Source organism: Lycorma delicatula, chromosome 1 (genome assembly GCF_047948215.1).
Source record: "Lycorma delicatula isolate Av1 chromosome 1, ASM4794821v1, whole genome shotgun sequence".
NCBI classification, from domain to species: Eukaryota; Metazoa; Arthropoda; class Insecta; order Hemiptera; family Fulgoridae; genus Lycorma; species Lycorma delicatula.
This window is the reverse complement of record NC_134455.1, coordinates 60708025-60724610: the sequence shown is the minus strand read 5'-3', so window position 1 is coordinate 60724610 and position 16586 is coordinate 60708025. Positions and strand designations below refer to the sequence as shown.

Genomic DNA, 16586 nt, shown 5'->3' with positions numbered 1-16586 from the left:
TAAGGGGAAAAATGAAGACCAAACATATAACAAGAAGTATGAAGGAAGGCAAGTGGCTTGACAAAAAATTAAAAATGAGAGCAGTACTAAAACAAAGGAGAAGGCTTCCGCAATTAAAAAGAAAAGGACAGTTCAAAAGTAACTGCCACTGGAGATGGCAAAGTAGAAACAATTCTTAAAAGGTAGAAGAAATACATGAAGGAATTATAACAATCTAACAGAAAAGAAAATAAACACAATAATCTACACAATACCAGATGAAATGGAAGAGGATGAAGTATGATTATATTAAATTAGAAGTTGTATAACAAATGTGCATCTACATGTTGAAACTTGAATGGGAGGTGGGAGCCAATGAATGACAACTACTTTCATCCCATTGTTATTAATTTAGGCAGACAGTATAAACAAATGGTTCATTGATTGGAGTGTAAGAACTAAGATAATTTCTATGAATTCCTACTTTTAATTGCACAATTACTGTTAAATTTAATTTTTCTTGTTGCTATGAAGAATTTTTCGTAAAGAATTATTGATATTAGGTCAAAATAAATCATCATTACGCCTGTGTTTCAGTAAATTTATCACCAAACTTATGGCCTACAATAATAATAAAATGGGACTTATACCTAGATTAAAACATGTACTTTACGAACTATAATATTTTAAATTACAAAATTAAAATATGTATTTTTTATTGTTAATAACAAAGGAGTATGCAAAATAAATTTAAAGTCATAATTAAAATTATCTAAATTATAAAAAGAAATTAACAATAAATAATTTTGTAATAACTGTTTTCAGGCAGATGGTAATATTTTGACATTAATAATACTAGGAGAATAAGTACAACTACAGCCCCCAGCTGCTGTAAATGGGTAAGTGTGTTTTATAACCATGGAAAAAGTTTTCAAACATTGCCACTAGAGGGGTAAAACAAACAAATGGAATTATTATTAAGGTAATGAATAGATTAGTTAGATAAAAAATTAAGACCTAAACCAGAAAAATTATTTTATGAAAAAGTAACCTTTAGAGGAAGGAGAATAAACAACTATTAGGTTTGCAAATGTGTCTGTATTTGTAGGTGACAATGATTTCAAAATTTAATAGATTTGTATGAAAATTAATGTTAGAAAACAAATGTAGGTAACAGTATGCCAATATTTCCAGACAAAATAAATTTAAATAAGTAAAATAGTAAATAGATTTAAGAACAAAATTTCAAAAAATTACAGTATAAAGAGATTTAACAGATTCTGATAAAAAACCCAGTTACAATTGGATATTTTTTATGCCTGTAACAAAAAGAAATTGAAACAGTACAGAAATTACGATAATTTAATTGTAGGATTTTTTTGTGCATTTCTACCATGTTTTTTATTAGTGACATTTTTTGTTTGTTTTGTCTTTATGAAACATAGTTTGCTGATTTTAAAAATAATACTTTCAAGCAAATCGGTTGAAAATTGGGCAAAATATGATTAAAAACCCGTGTCATAAATCACATTTGTTAGTATAAGTGAAAATAGATTCAGAAAACTACGTTTTATAAAAATTCCCACCACTTAAAAGGCTATTCAGATCGACAAAAAACAATTTTTACTGTATGTGTTTTACTGTACGTTATGCGTTTCATATTTACCGATACCTTTTGTCAGAAAATATATTTTAGACCTCAAGTAAAAGTGACATATTTATGACACAAATTCCTTCTTTTGTTTGTGCCGTATAACATAATTTATTATGCGTTTCAATACATTGATATATTGCTAATATAATAAGCTATTTTTGTAAATAATAAATAAATCCGTAACCCTCATAGCAATTATAATACACAAGTCACACACACACTTCCAAGAAAAAAAAAAGGTCATCATCTTTCTAGTCTAAATAAAACATTTTACATTGTATAAACCTCGTTCAAATTGTGTAATAAAACTGATTCCTTTGTACTATACAAACAAAACATAATAACAGACTTAGATGCCATATAGAATGATTTTGTAACAGCGTTTTAAAACTGACGCTGTACATAGCCAGTTTAATGGCTACATGATCTGAAAAGGTTGATATTTGGCATCATTTCATAGCATTAGATTTTTGCACATTTATAAAAATTAGGGAGGAAATTACTTCATTTTTTTTTTTTTGAGAGCCTTAATTTAGATCAGTATTTCTAACCTTTCTGGATTGCTTTTTTAATCTTTAGTAAGACACGAGTTTCATATATACAATCATTTTTTAGGCCTATATATGTATTGCAAACCAAACAGCCCTAAAATAAAAAAAATAATTTTTAATTTATTAAGTGGTGGCAGACAAAAATAATGGTTAGTACATTGTTGGCAGTTGTTTTTAAATTTAGCATAGTTGAAATCTAAAAAATTGAAAATTAGGCAATTTTAATTAAGAAAATTCATCCTACAATTAATAAAATACTCATGTTAAAACACTTAAATTGTATAAGAAAAACTATTGCTATTTTAAACAGATGGTACTTTCACATTTAATGGCACTAGTCAATGCAGCTGCTGAAAACATTATCATTCATGGTAATAGTTTATTCATTTAGCACATTAAAATAGATTATTTAATTATTATTTTTAACTAAATAGACTTTATATATATATATATTATATATATATATATATAGGTCTTTATTTACTTAATCGCAATAAAAAAACATAAGTCTCTAGCTATACGGATGCTTTTAATATGAAGAACTTTTCGGCTCCTGGAATACATATAATACTGAACCACCACACTACACTAGACGAATCTAATGGGAATATTACAATTTCATAAGTATAATTATTTACATTGATGTATTACACTATCAATTAAATTAATTCATAAAAAATGAATTCAATTTAATTACTGAATTGAATCACTTATACCAATGCTTCTAAACACCTCTCAAGTATTGATGGTGTAACAATATTTACAATAAGACATTAATAAAAATATTCATTTTGTTTTTTTTTAAAATAAATATCCAGCATTCTCTGAAACAAATGACAATGAATTAGATAAAATTTATCATAATACAACAATGAACTTACTCCAATTATTACCTTAAGTATAAGTTAATACTGATACAAATGAAAAGCCAATATAACACAACTGTTCACAAAGCATTATAGCCTAACTGTCATTATCACTAGGATATAATCTCTAATACTTAACTTAAAATGTGTTTTACACAACATTCACAGGGAAAATTAATTTGAAAATACTTTAATCCATTTTTAATATGAGTTCATGTAATCATGTAACTGTACTCATACTAACATGTTTACACAAATATAAGGTGCATAATTATTAAAAAAATGTAACAAGTCTGCAGTAAGTAAAAGGTGTTTTTACTAATTTTTTTATATTGTTTCTTACTTTTTAAGAATTCACTGTTTTTCTACTAAATTTTTTTTTTAAGTTAGTAGCCACACATACAATACTTCAAAAGATAGCTTACAAAGTGTGCGAGTAATTACAATAAAAATCTGGTGCGTTGGTTTTAATTAATTCGTAACTTAATTGATTTTCTGTTGAAAACTTAGCAAGAGAATACCTGAATTTAAGAGAAAGAAGATTCTGTGAGAAAGAGATTATAAAGCAAGAGGCACACATTTTTTTTAAATAATGAATTATTTATTATTCTTTGAAGTAGTATCATAGTGGTGCTCCTAAACTAATTTTACTATCTTCAAATGCTGGCTCATATGTAATTAAAACCTTTTGCTTAACATCTACAAATATAATTTTAAGAAGTACGTTAGTTTTTGAAATGTATAAAATCTTAATATGTATCTGGTACCCATTTCTATATTGTACAGCTGCACAGATGATTAAAATTCAATTATGGCCTATCGATAGTTTTTATTTTGTTATCTCACATTGAGCTTTGTCAATTGTTTCACAGTCTCCACTGCTTAAAAACAATACTAAAGAATAAACAATTAAAAATTGTTTGAATCCAGACAAAAATCTCTCTCTTTTCTTTAATATTCCTGAGCAACAAAAAGTAGTCTGTACCAATGAGATTTAACATACTTAAATATGGGCTGACATATTCAGATAAAATTTTCATCTAACATTAAAATAAACAATTTTTTTTGACATTCAGATAATGGTTTTTCATGCCTGTTATTCCAAAATGACAATGCAATCATGAAAAAATTCAGGTCAATTGTCCTAATAATTGGTGGACGAGATAAAGAAAGATAAACCCTAACAATAAATGCCAGGATGACTCATAAATTGAGTCATCATAAGTAATTATATATGGGCTCATTTATAATGTGACTCACAGATTTGGTTTTTATTAAATTTTAACATTATACATTTTTTGCACAATATTGCCAAGACTGAATTAAATAATAAAAAAAATGTTAGTATAGTGTTAATTTCTCACATTATGTATTCCATTAAATAAATTAATATCTTTAAAGATTAATGTGTAATTTTTAACTAATATAAGTTAACAAAAAATTATTATTATAGGTTATAACATTATTTATAGGTTCTTTTATTGATGTAAACTGATTTTACATAACACTACACATATGTGGCGATATGTCTATAACCTGTTTACACATTGATATTCGTATTTCAGAATACAGTTATTGTTTTCATTGAATGCTGATATAAAAAACGTGTAGTAAAGTTTAATTCTTCTATAAAAGGAACCAACACTAAACATTTGTTATTAATAAAACTACTAGCATATAAAGAACTGTATTCTATTGAGTATTCTTGATGGCAGTCTGCAATGGTTTCCCACATCCATTTACCTAAATAGCAGTACTGTCAATAGCTAAATGGACATTTTTGGTCATTTAGAGTTTGATTTCAAAGATATATTTACAATTTGTAGTAAAGGATAAACAGACATAACTGTTGGACAATTAAATTAATTCAACATTTCTACTTATTAGCAAAATTTCTAGTGAAATTGTGATATAAACTGACATACATTCACATATTTATCTGAAAGTATATATAGCAACTAGAGTTGTTCTGTTCTTATTGTAGGTATATGTTAGGACTGCACCTGATGACAGCAAATCTTATTAGTAACAAAATTTAAAAACAAGCTGAAATAATAAATTCAATGATTTTTCTTAACTACATTTTTCCCCAAATAAGAATCGAGGGAAAAATTACTTTTTTTTAATAAAATTTTAAATTCCTATTTTAACAAGCAACTAGTAAATATTTACAACTCGATTACAATGAAATGATGAAACACCAGAATATTAACATATAATTTGTAATTTGCATTCTAGTCAGGTTTTGCATTTTTCACACATAAAAAATTTTCCCCCTAATTAGCAGCTGTAATTAGGTGGTTAGCTTATAGTTGCTTAAAAAATAAAATAAATATATGTGCTGCATTTCAGAGAATATATAAAGATCAACAAAGTCATATTCAGTAGTTTTCATATCTGCATGCAACAGTTGTAAACTGGTACAGATTCATGAATAAATAGTGAACATTTACCAAAGCTTTTCATTAATGTTATTGCAATTTTTTAATACTAAAATTAGTAATGAGGGTGAAAAAGAATTAAGTATTTATACTCAACAAACACAAAGGCTGATAATTTGGGAAACTTCACACTTTCACTTTTGAAAGGAATCTAGCATTAAAAATACCATTAATGTTTGCAAAGAAAGATATAACTATCCACAATGAGTGGTGTAAAGCAATAAATGAATTTACTTGGACAACTTGTAATATGCACTCTATCACTAGAAACAAATTTTATTTGAAGCTCCACTTAACATAATCAGTATCTGCAATTATTTCTGTCAACATAACCTCAAAATTGAGAATAGATAATATTTTAAATTTGTGAGTTCATTAAATCCACAAGTTATTTGAAATATTACATTTTTGTAGCTTTAAGTATGAGTCCAAAAAACTACAATAGTCTAGTTTTCAAAGTGAGCATCATGTGGAAGACATTATTTATTTATTTATATATATTTATATATATATATATGTAGTTTTAATAGCCAAGTATAACTTTTAGTAGTGTAAACTATAGACTTATGTTGATAACTTGAAATACAAAATGTGATTTTCACAAGGAGAGAAAACAGTTAAGGATGGAATTTTATTGTTAAAAACTTTAACAGAGTTCTGATAAAAGTATCAACGTAATGTTGCTTATCATGAAATACTGTAATGTGAATGTTGGAAACATCTAAAAATAGCAGGAAAATTAATCACCAATCTTATTACCAAAGTAACCAAATTAAATATTGCTTAAATACTGAGAAAAACTTGCTTCTACTCAGTCCTACAACTAATATTGCAATTAATCTTCACAATAATGATTACATCTTAATAAATAAAATGAAATTTTTTGTATTTTATAGAACCTGTCATTATTTAGTTTGATGATAAAATCAATCAGCCAAGTGTTGGCAAGGATGCATTTAATATCTTTATATCTGTTAGATTTAGAAATCTAATAATTTTTTTCTCCACTTTATTGTCAAGTACAGTACTTTATGATAATGCAGAATAATTTTAATATTTTATAAGTTATAATGCATTCACGGTTTTCTTTTATACAGAATCTCCGCATCAAATTCCTTACAATGTTAACTTTTTGATATAATTACCACATATTTACCCTGAAATATAAGATTTAGCAATAATAAACAGAAAACTTACCACTCTTCAAATTCTAAGTATTTGTAATGATGCATCTGTAATGTTAATCACAAAATAAAAGTAAAAGCAAGAACAACCCTATGATTCGTCTAGTGCAATCTGAAACACCTTTCCTTTTAAAAGAAAAAATAAGATCACAAATCTTACCACCAGAGCCTTCTGGAGGAGGAGATATCAGTTGTTCACGGATGACAGGAGATGTTAAAGTCACTGTAACTGTCATTTTTGGATCACCACCACTAGTTACTACAATTGCAGCATCATCAGGTTTGGCAATAACTGTATACGCTTCATCTGGAGCTACTACTTTCAACTGTGCAGACAAATTTGCAGCCACTTTGGTCAACAAAGACCTAGTTGGTTTATCAGCACATAACATAACAAGATCCGTAGCTGTATCGCCAGCCAGTAACAGACCCTTAGCTAGGACGCCGACTCTCATTACACCTTTGAGCATACGCCCGGCACTAGCTTCTTCTTTCTCCCGTTGGAATGAAAACCTACAAATATAACATCTTCAATTAAGTTAATGATTTCATCATTCCATTAAAAAAAAATCATACTACTTTCCTTAATAAAGTGTATATATATATTAAAAAAAAATATTACTTAAGTAATATATCCATTTGTATCCAAAGTAAAAGCTACAAATATTAGTATCTACACAGATTAATAATAAGCTGCCTGATCTAATATAAGTGCAGGAGCACTTAAAAAAAAATTGTAAATTACAGAAGGTTTAAACTCAAAAGATAGTGCTTAAGAATTTATTTATGTATTCATAAACAATAGCAACCAATACTTGTTACAGCAGAGATGAATATTATTTTGCATGCACCTCCACATGTTTATATGAAACCTTTTTGAGTATCATTTTCTGTGACGTCTATAAAAAAAAAATATAAAATATATATATATATATATATATATATATATATATTGTAAAAATATATTTTTACATATAAACATATAATGTCTCACTACCAAATATATAATTTTCAATCCCTTAAAAATTATGTGTTAATATGATGATTTTCCTAAATAACCTAATGTTGATGCTTTTCACCATATTTTAAATATGGATGTGATTTTCCTTTCTTAAACATGTCACATTCATTCTGATCAACAAAGGGAATGGTTGTGAGATAAACTGCATTTTTAGAAAAAGTAACAAGATGTTTCTTGTTCCTTACTTGGTTTACGCTCACAGCCTTAAGAAAGATGATTATAGACTGTGTAGAAGTTACTTTTTTCTTAAAAATGTTGATTTAAAAAATAAATTACTTTAAAAGTTTATTAAATGTTAATCGATTACTGTTAATAACATTACTGAATAATGCTGTGGCTAATTTTCACACACTGAAAAAGATTTCCCTTTAATGTGCTTCTTATAAACTGTGATAAAAAGATAAATAAAGATAAATTTATTACTGATGCAACGAAAAAAAAAAGTTAATCAAACTCTGTAAAACACATTGTTAGTATCGATACTAGAGAAACAGTGTCAGCAGGCGCACATTATGCTCTGAATTCGGATTTTTTTCCCCTTAGAATTTCAGATTTGATAGTATCGAATTACTTTTTTTATTTAATCAAAAATTCATAAAATATTACAAAGAGCACTTTCGATACTCAGAATGAGACAAGCCATTACTGTATATATAAATGTGTACTCAGTTGCCTGATTGGACCTGTAACTTACAACGTATTACTTGGTGTGCAAGCTCAGTGACAGGAGATTGCTCACTAATTTACTCCTCTCAATTTCATCTGTAACAATTATAAGAATTTCAGTGCAATACATTTTGTATTCTAGTCCTCTCAATTTTTTTTATAACTTGATGAAATATTCTGCAATATTTTAAGTTCTACATCTGTGTTTATGATATTTTAAGAACAATACTTCATCTTTCTTCAGTCATATTCATCAAATCAATGACTTGGGAATTATATGAAATTATTTAAAAATTTATAACAGAATTGAAAAGCTAATCTAAATTAAATTTGTATGTGATACAGGTATGTAAAACATGCAAGAAGTTAATCCATCTAACGTTTACAGTATTATTAAAATTCCACTGATGAGGTATAGATATGAAGCAAACTGTTAAATTTAACAAGTGCAGGTTATCTTACGATAACCCACTGGGTTGGTCTAGTGGTTAACGCGTCTTCCCAAATCAGGTGATTTGGAAGTCGAGAGTTACAGCATTCAAGTCCTAGTAAAGCCAGTTATTTTTGCATGGATTTGAATACTAGATCGTGGATACCGGTGTTCTTTGGTGTTTGGGTTTCAATTAACCACACATCTCAGGAATGGTCGAACTGAGAATGTACAAGACTACACTTCATTTACACTCATACTTATCATCCTCTGAAGAATTATCTAAACGGTAGTTACCGGAGGCTAAACAGGAAAAAGAAAGAAAAAAAAGGTTATCTTACATTGCTTTTCATCTGGTAAACATGTGATCAATGATTAACTGCTAGGGAAGAAACACCACCTATTTAAAGGAATTTAAACTCATAACAATGTTCAGTATATATTAGAAAATAAACAGTTATACAGTTTAGTTTATAAGAAAAAGTGATGTAAAAAGCATTCATGAAAAACATCAACACACTTTTTCATCTAAACGGTAGTTACCGGAGGCTAAACAGGAAAAAGAAAGAAAAAAAGGTTATCTTACATTGCTTTTCATCTGGTAAACATGTGATCAATGATTAACTGCTAGGGAAGAACCACCACCTATTTAAAGGAATTTAAACTCATAACAATGTTCAGTATATATTAGAAAATAAACAGTTATACAGTTTAGTTTATAAGAAAAAGTGATGTAAAAAGCATTCATGAAAAACATCAACACACTTTTTCAATATATAGGTTGATTTAACATACTATATCTGTAGGGATAGTTTAGCAAAAAGTTTATTAATTTTAAATGCAAGCGCAAAGAATTTTTACATGCACTGTAAGTTTGGTTCAAAATAATAGTAAAAAAACTATCACAAATAGTGCACCAATGAAAGTTTTATTAATTTTATGGAACTACTACTAAAATAGTAATGTAAAATACTAGAGTGAATTAAAAACTGAATAAAAATAAAACAAACTAACAGGTTCCCAGAACGCCCATCTTCCTTTTCTTTTTTTCCTTGCTGGTGGTCATTAGATTTTGATCCTTGTCCTGAACTACCTCCAGAAGCTGTATCTTTCTTTACTGCTGTTTGTGAGGACGGAGTTTGCTGTTTAGCTGGTGTCTGTTTTGTTGTTGTTGTTGTAGGCGTTGTAGTAGTAGTACTTTGAGCACTTGCAGGCTTGCTATTTGGTGCTGAAGCAGTAGCTGCTGCTTTGGTACCACCACTTGGCTGCTGTTGATTAGATGAAGCAGTAGCTATACAAATTTTTCAAAATACCATTACAAAAATGAAAACTCACTATTCAAGAGAAAATATTTAAATTACATAACTATGTTACCTGAATTCGTTAAGTAATAAAAGATAATTGTAAATTAACGTTATGTTACCTTATAGAATATGCAGTGATCCCAATGTTATAGTTCAAAATAATGGGGGACAAAAAATATGGTTAGAAGATATTTTTTAATACAATTCTAGTCATAAAATACTTAGGTTTTATTTTTACAATTAATTTTGAAAATAAGTAAACAACTAACAGGTACAAGTGTTTAATTAAATTAAAATGTTATAAATTATTTTAAGTAAAATAAATTTATACCAGTTTTTATTGACTTTTTTGCCAAAAGACTGGTATTTTAAATTAAAAGTTATGTTGTGCTATTTCAGAAATTGATTAATCCTTGATTTCAGTAACTCATTTAGAGTACACAATTCACTAGATTTCTTCAGTACACTATACAACTTACTTCATAGTAAAATTACTATGAAGTGTGTGTCAAGTCAAATTTGTCAATTTATAAGTTTAACTTATCTTTCTATTGCAACTTACGCTATTGATTAATATGCACACCGCATACACTAATGCTGTCATTTACTATTCACACAAAATTGTCTTTATTTTGAAACAGGTGCAAAATGTTTTAATTTATACTGCATATATCAGTACACATCATCTAACATTCTCAATCATCCATAAAGAATGTAATCTCACAAATAAAACTTGAAAAATAACACTATGTGTAATTGATATGACTAAAATGTGGCGTTTTATTTTATGTATAAATTACTAAAATTATTTTTACTAACTTTATTTTCAAATCTGTCTTTTTAGTAGCTGCTGTTTGGAATTTATTACTATGAAACCTTACTTCAAGGGACTAGGGGTAATAAATCTGTCCATTACCATATTATTTCAAGTGAAGTGTACCAAATAGGGTTCACAATGCTTTCTACATATTCAAATTCTACAGTGTTAAAATTAGCTTATTAAAAAAAATTGTCAAAATTATCACCGACAAAAATTACTCCTTTATATAGTTAACTTTTGAGTTTTCATGAACACAAGTTGAAAAACAAGCATATTATAATATTATATTATAGGGATGTACGAGGTGTGGCTATTAAATAATAAGACTAATACTGTAAAATATTTCATTTTAAATTTATACATATTTAGTTATTCCCATTAATATACATTCCCCTCCTCTATTCCTACAACACTCCATGCTAATTTTCCATTGTTCAAAACAATGCTGGAAGTTTTCTTCTGTGACCTCTTTCATGACACGTACTGCTTTACCTTTTACAGCTTCAATGGTCTGAAAACTTGTTCCTTTTAGTACAGAATTGACCTTGGAGAGATAAGTCACATGGTGCCAGCTCAGGCGAATAAGGCGGATGGTGTAACACTGGAATGTTATACTTAGCTAGAAACATCTTGACAGACAATGCAGTGTGAGCCGGTGCATTGTCCTGATGAAGAACCCATGACTTGTTCATCCATAATTCAGGTCGTATTTTTCTTAGTTTTTCATGTTATTAACAGTATGACCTTCAGGAACCCAGTGAAGGTTCACTTTGAATTCTGATTTGCTTATTAAAGCTTTTTTAGCTCTATGTGAAGTTGGGGGCCTTCCAGTGCATGGACTGATGGTTAGTTTCTGGATCATAAATGAAAAACCAAGATTAATCACATATTATCATTCTTTCCTAGAAGTTTGGGTCATTTTCAACGGCATTCAAAGAGTCAGAATAAACATTTTCATAAGCTTAGTTTAGTTCAAATGTGAGAATTTTAGGCACCATTTTCGTGCACACATTTTGCATGTTAAAATTTAAAATTTGTTATTTAAATTTTGTAATGTAAAATTTGTCTTACGCATTCTTTGTAAATTCCTTCAATCTCAACAATCACACAACAGTTAACAGACTGTCAGATTGGATCAGACTACCAATTTTTTCAATATTTTTATCCATTTTTGACATGTAAGGGTGACCCAGGCAAACATCATCTTCGTCTTCTCAGCCATTTTACAAATGCTTAAACCACTCAAAAACACACGCACATGATAAACATTCATTGCCATATACTTTTTTTTAATAAAAGTATCAGTAGTGGTTTTTCCAAGTTTTATATGAAATTTCACAATTCTTTGCTGTAATAAAACACTTATTTTTCCAGCAAAAAAAAAAAATCCCAGATGTTATCCAAACAAAGGCCACGGCCAGACTAATATGCCTACAGAAACTGCAGTGGCAGTAATCAAAATAGAAAAGGCTTCTTCACAATACACAGCTGTCGGTTGTATAAATTTGGCGCATGCGCAGTTTTTCTGTAGCAGGATTAATCTCGTTATTTAACAGTCACACCTAGTATTATAAAGAAATACATGGGCAAGTAAACTTGCCCATGATATTTTATTCATGGATTAAAAAAAAAAACATTTATATTGCTAGTTTTAAAATTTAGGCATTTCAATGCATACAATTTTCATAAACCCACAATAAACAAATTTTCACCCATGTGTAATATAATGTACACATATTCTTATGATAATAAAGATGTATTACACAAAATCAGTAAATTGATTAATATTCCTGAACAGCTCTTAGAAGTTGTTAGCATGTTTTACATTATTATTACACTTATCCAATTAGTTATATTAAAATTAGCTGAATGATAATAAGATACGGTTTAAACAATTTTTTCTAATAAATCATGGTACTGTTAAATCTTATGCGATAGCTAAATATGAATTTTTTTTTCAAGTAAGGTCTGTTGGAAATAAAAACAAAACTGAAAAATGTGAACAAACCTTATTAATTACACATAAAAACTAAATTTATTTACTACTTTTCTAGCTGCCTTCAACTTGCATTTTTTAATTTGTAAGCCAAATCTTTATTATACAAGCCAGTGATTAAAGTGAAGATATAGAAAATAGTCCCTGGGACCTAAGACCAGGGTGTAGAGTGGAGAACTGAACATTATTTTAACAAAATATTTCCAATTGCCTCCCAGTTAGATTTTTTGTATGTGGCCTGAACACATGCAAAAATGAAATCCCACATGACAGCATTCCACATCGTTAGTTTTTTGCAGCTCTTTAAGATTTTTTAACATTTTGCATACGTTATCATCAGCATTCACAGTAGTTCCGCAATAACTAAATTTAACAAGCAACGCACCCCTTTGTCCCAAAATAACCAGTTGTCTTAAGCTTCTACATCAAACATATTTTCTGAAATTTGATGAATGCTGACATTGCATTGACTGGTGTTTTGTTTCTCCACTTGATTAAGAAATCCAGGTTTCAGCACTGGAAATGTGTGAGCAAACGATTCACCTTCATTTTAGTAACGCTGCAAAACTTCATGTGTTGCAGCAAATTTTTTTCTTTATGCATGTCTGACATCCATCTGGCACATAATTTTATAGCCAAAATTTTCCAATCAAAACAGTTTTTTTTTCACAATCTTTTTCAATCAAATCTGTTATCAACAACAGTCAGAAGTTACAATCTTCAACATGAATATCTGTTCCCCCTTCTCGAAATGAACAGCACTGTCACATAATATATCACATTTTCCAGTAAATTTCAGCCACAGAATTTTTGCCATTAAAAATTGGGATTAATCCTTGCACTTCACTCTTGGTAAGATCGTGAAATGAGGTACTCATAATAAATTGATTACTATAAACTATAATAAAATAACTGTTGTTGCTAAAAGCTGCCTATTATTTGCATCACAAACGGGCAGCAAATTCAAAATAGATCTTCCTTAAAGAACAAGACACATACATAAAAAAAATGTTCTACCTAAATAAAATAGTGATTTGGTTTTCACTGTCAGTGTTGTTTATCATAACATGTCAGCATTATTAAATTTTATTAGGTACAATACCAAGATACTGCCGCATAGAAAAACACTGTATTAAAATATTTCAAAAAGAAAAATCAAACTGCATACTATTTTAATTGCCAAGTTATCTGTTTCTTCTGAACCACTTTAAAAATAAACACTGTTCACTGTTAATACGAAGCAAATAAAAAATATACTACACAACATACTCAATCCACAGTGAACATATATACTACAACATTAACTATAAAATCAGCTGCATCAAACAATGCCTGCATTAAAAAAAAAAAAAAATTAAACTAAAAAAGATAAACGTGAAAAATTATACAATCAACTTTTTATGTTGGTACTGAAAATACACACATAACAAGTGTTAAAAAATCAACACATACAAAAGTTGTGTTAATCAACACAACAAAAGTGACTAAATAGATTTAAATATTAAATTAATAGAATACTTTATCCAATTTTTACTTGCTTTATTTTACCTCACAATGATTTTTCAAGTTTGTCCTCAAATCTTGTATCCTTAATTTAAAATACTTCCTGACATTGCCGATAGATGAAATTTTACATAGTTACTACGGTTGGGTGACAGTACAATATTCCACCACTACTTTTGCAAACATCCCCCCATACTGAGGTAAATTAAGGGTGCAGGTGTAATAATTTAACATACTTTCTAACATTCCTAGTGATGAAATTTTACACACTTACTAAGGTTGGGTGACTACACAATATTCAGCCATTACTTTTGCAACCCCCCCCCCACAGTACAGGTGTAAATCGTATACAAGCGAAAAAAAAGTTTTGTTAATTTACAATTGTATTTCAATAATAAAAAATTTCACTATTTCATTACTTTGTATAGTAAATGTTTAATTGAAAATTTGTTTAATATTTTATATATATTAGAAATTTCAATATAAGATTTCTAATAATTTCATTAAAAAGTATAAAGCAAGTTTTTAAAAATTTGTTTTATTTTAGTGCATCTTAGTCCTTATTACCTAAATTTAAACAATTACCTAAATCTTTGAACAATGATTTTTCAATTACTGATAATTTCAGAAGAAATAGGTATATATCAGCCAATGTTTTTCTTTTACAAGACAAAACAAATTTTAATTGAGAATGAAAATGTGTAAGGTAAAAAAACAATTTTTATTATCAAGACAAGTGGGAGTTGTTGATAGTGAACAAATAATTACAGTTTTTTCAACAGCTAAAATTTACTGGGTGGGTGGGATAAAGTAAATTGTTTACTATGAATATTTTATATTTTCATTTTTTTCCCCCACACCTAGGAGGGTGGACCAGCTAATGAATTGCATACCCTCAGAGGTTGCCTTTGCCTCTAACCTACTGAGACCCCACAGGACCCAGCTATGCCATTCCCCGCAGGGGTCGTTTACCCAGTAGGCTGGGACCGGGTCTTTTATATGACTGCCTCTAACCGTACCCCTCCTAGAGAGGGATCCAGCCGGGTCTTGGTCTTTTTTCTATTACCCACAAACTCAGGGGGTCCTTGGTCAGTCATCAAGAGTGGCCCACCTCAGCAAACCACCCTCTCATGAGCACAGCTGTCCCTGTAAGACCCTACCTCCAGGTTACTCCATATTTACATCTTTAAATGTGCTAAACTAACCAATTTAAAATGTGTTTTACTACAATTTTTTTATCCATGATGAACCCCCAATTAATAGATTTCAACTTATAAGTATATTATATCAATATGTGCAGAAAGACTTATTGAAATGCATTTCCAAAACTGTTTTATCTTAAAGTGTTGTTGCCAGCAAATAAATTACTATCACTCACACAGACTTATAAATATTTGTAAAAATCTATAAAATTACCTGATTTGCTTGCCTGATCAGTTAAATGATCAGAAACCAATTTAAGAGCCTTTTCAGTATGGGACACAATCTTTTGAACAGCTACAAGCTCAGTTTCTTTAGGGTATATGGCTGCATGTCGAGCAATGACATGTTTATCATCTGATGTGTCTGGTCGTCTTATCACTCCTTGAGGTGGCATTGGTGGGCCAGAAGGAAAAAACGGCTGCTATTGAAAACATAATAAAAAGAAAACAAAATTCCATAAGTCATAATAATATATACAGAACTTTCTCTATACTCTTTTCCTTTAACCCTCACACATGATTATCTGAATTGAATATTGGAATAAATGACATTGTTGACTCTGTTTAAAAATTAGTTAGGATACACTGACAATCATCACTGATGAAGTGAGCTGAGCGATAACAAAATTTGTTAACTAAAACAAATGAAAAATTGCACCCTGAAATTTATAAATACGATGATTTACTAAGGGTAACATTTTAAATCGCTAAAAACTTATTGTCTTTATTATTTAAAACCAGATCTGGTGTTGAAGAACAATATATCTAACGTTCTGCTGTGATAGTTAATTGGAAATTAATTGTACAGAAGCCACATGAGGTAGATTCTTTCACAGCAGTTATACTACTTTAAAATTATTTTTTGCAATGTTATAATATAGAAATTATTTTTTTTTGGGAGATCCTTGTGAAAATGTCATAAAAATAGCTAAAAGAAAATTTAATTTCACTTTATTGTAGAAGAAATTA

General features: G+C 28.8%; 1 protein-coding gene across 5 annotated transcripts in view; it reads right to left on the bottom strand.

The window, feature by feature from the left end:
• The window catches only part of Zn72D (Zinc-finger protein 72D), a 116817-nt gene that overhangs the window by 23764 nt on the left and 76467 nt on the right, over positions 1-16586 (bottom strand). For 4 of the 5 annotated variants that reach the window (XR_012755047.1, XM_075355284.1, XM_075355312.1 and 1 more), the window contains 3 exons: positions 15832-16039; positions 9807-10083; positions 6836-7188 (listed from right to left, as the gene is read on the bottom strand). Coding sequence is in view for 4 of the 5 variants with exons in the window: in XM_075355284.1 (XP_075211399.1) it covers positions 6836-7188; positions 9807-10083; positions 15832-16039 (838 nt within the window). In the remaining variant the exon portion in view is untranslated. The remainder of the gene's footprint in view (positions 1-6835; positions 7189-9806; positions 10084-15831; positions 16040-16586) is intronic. The other variant, XM_075355295.1, reaches the window with a different exon arrangement.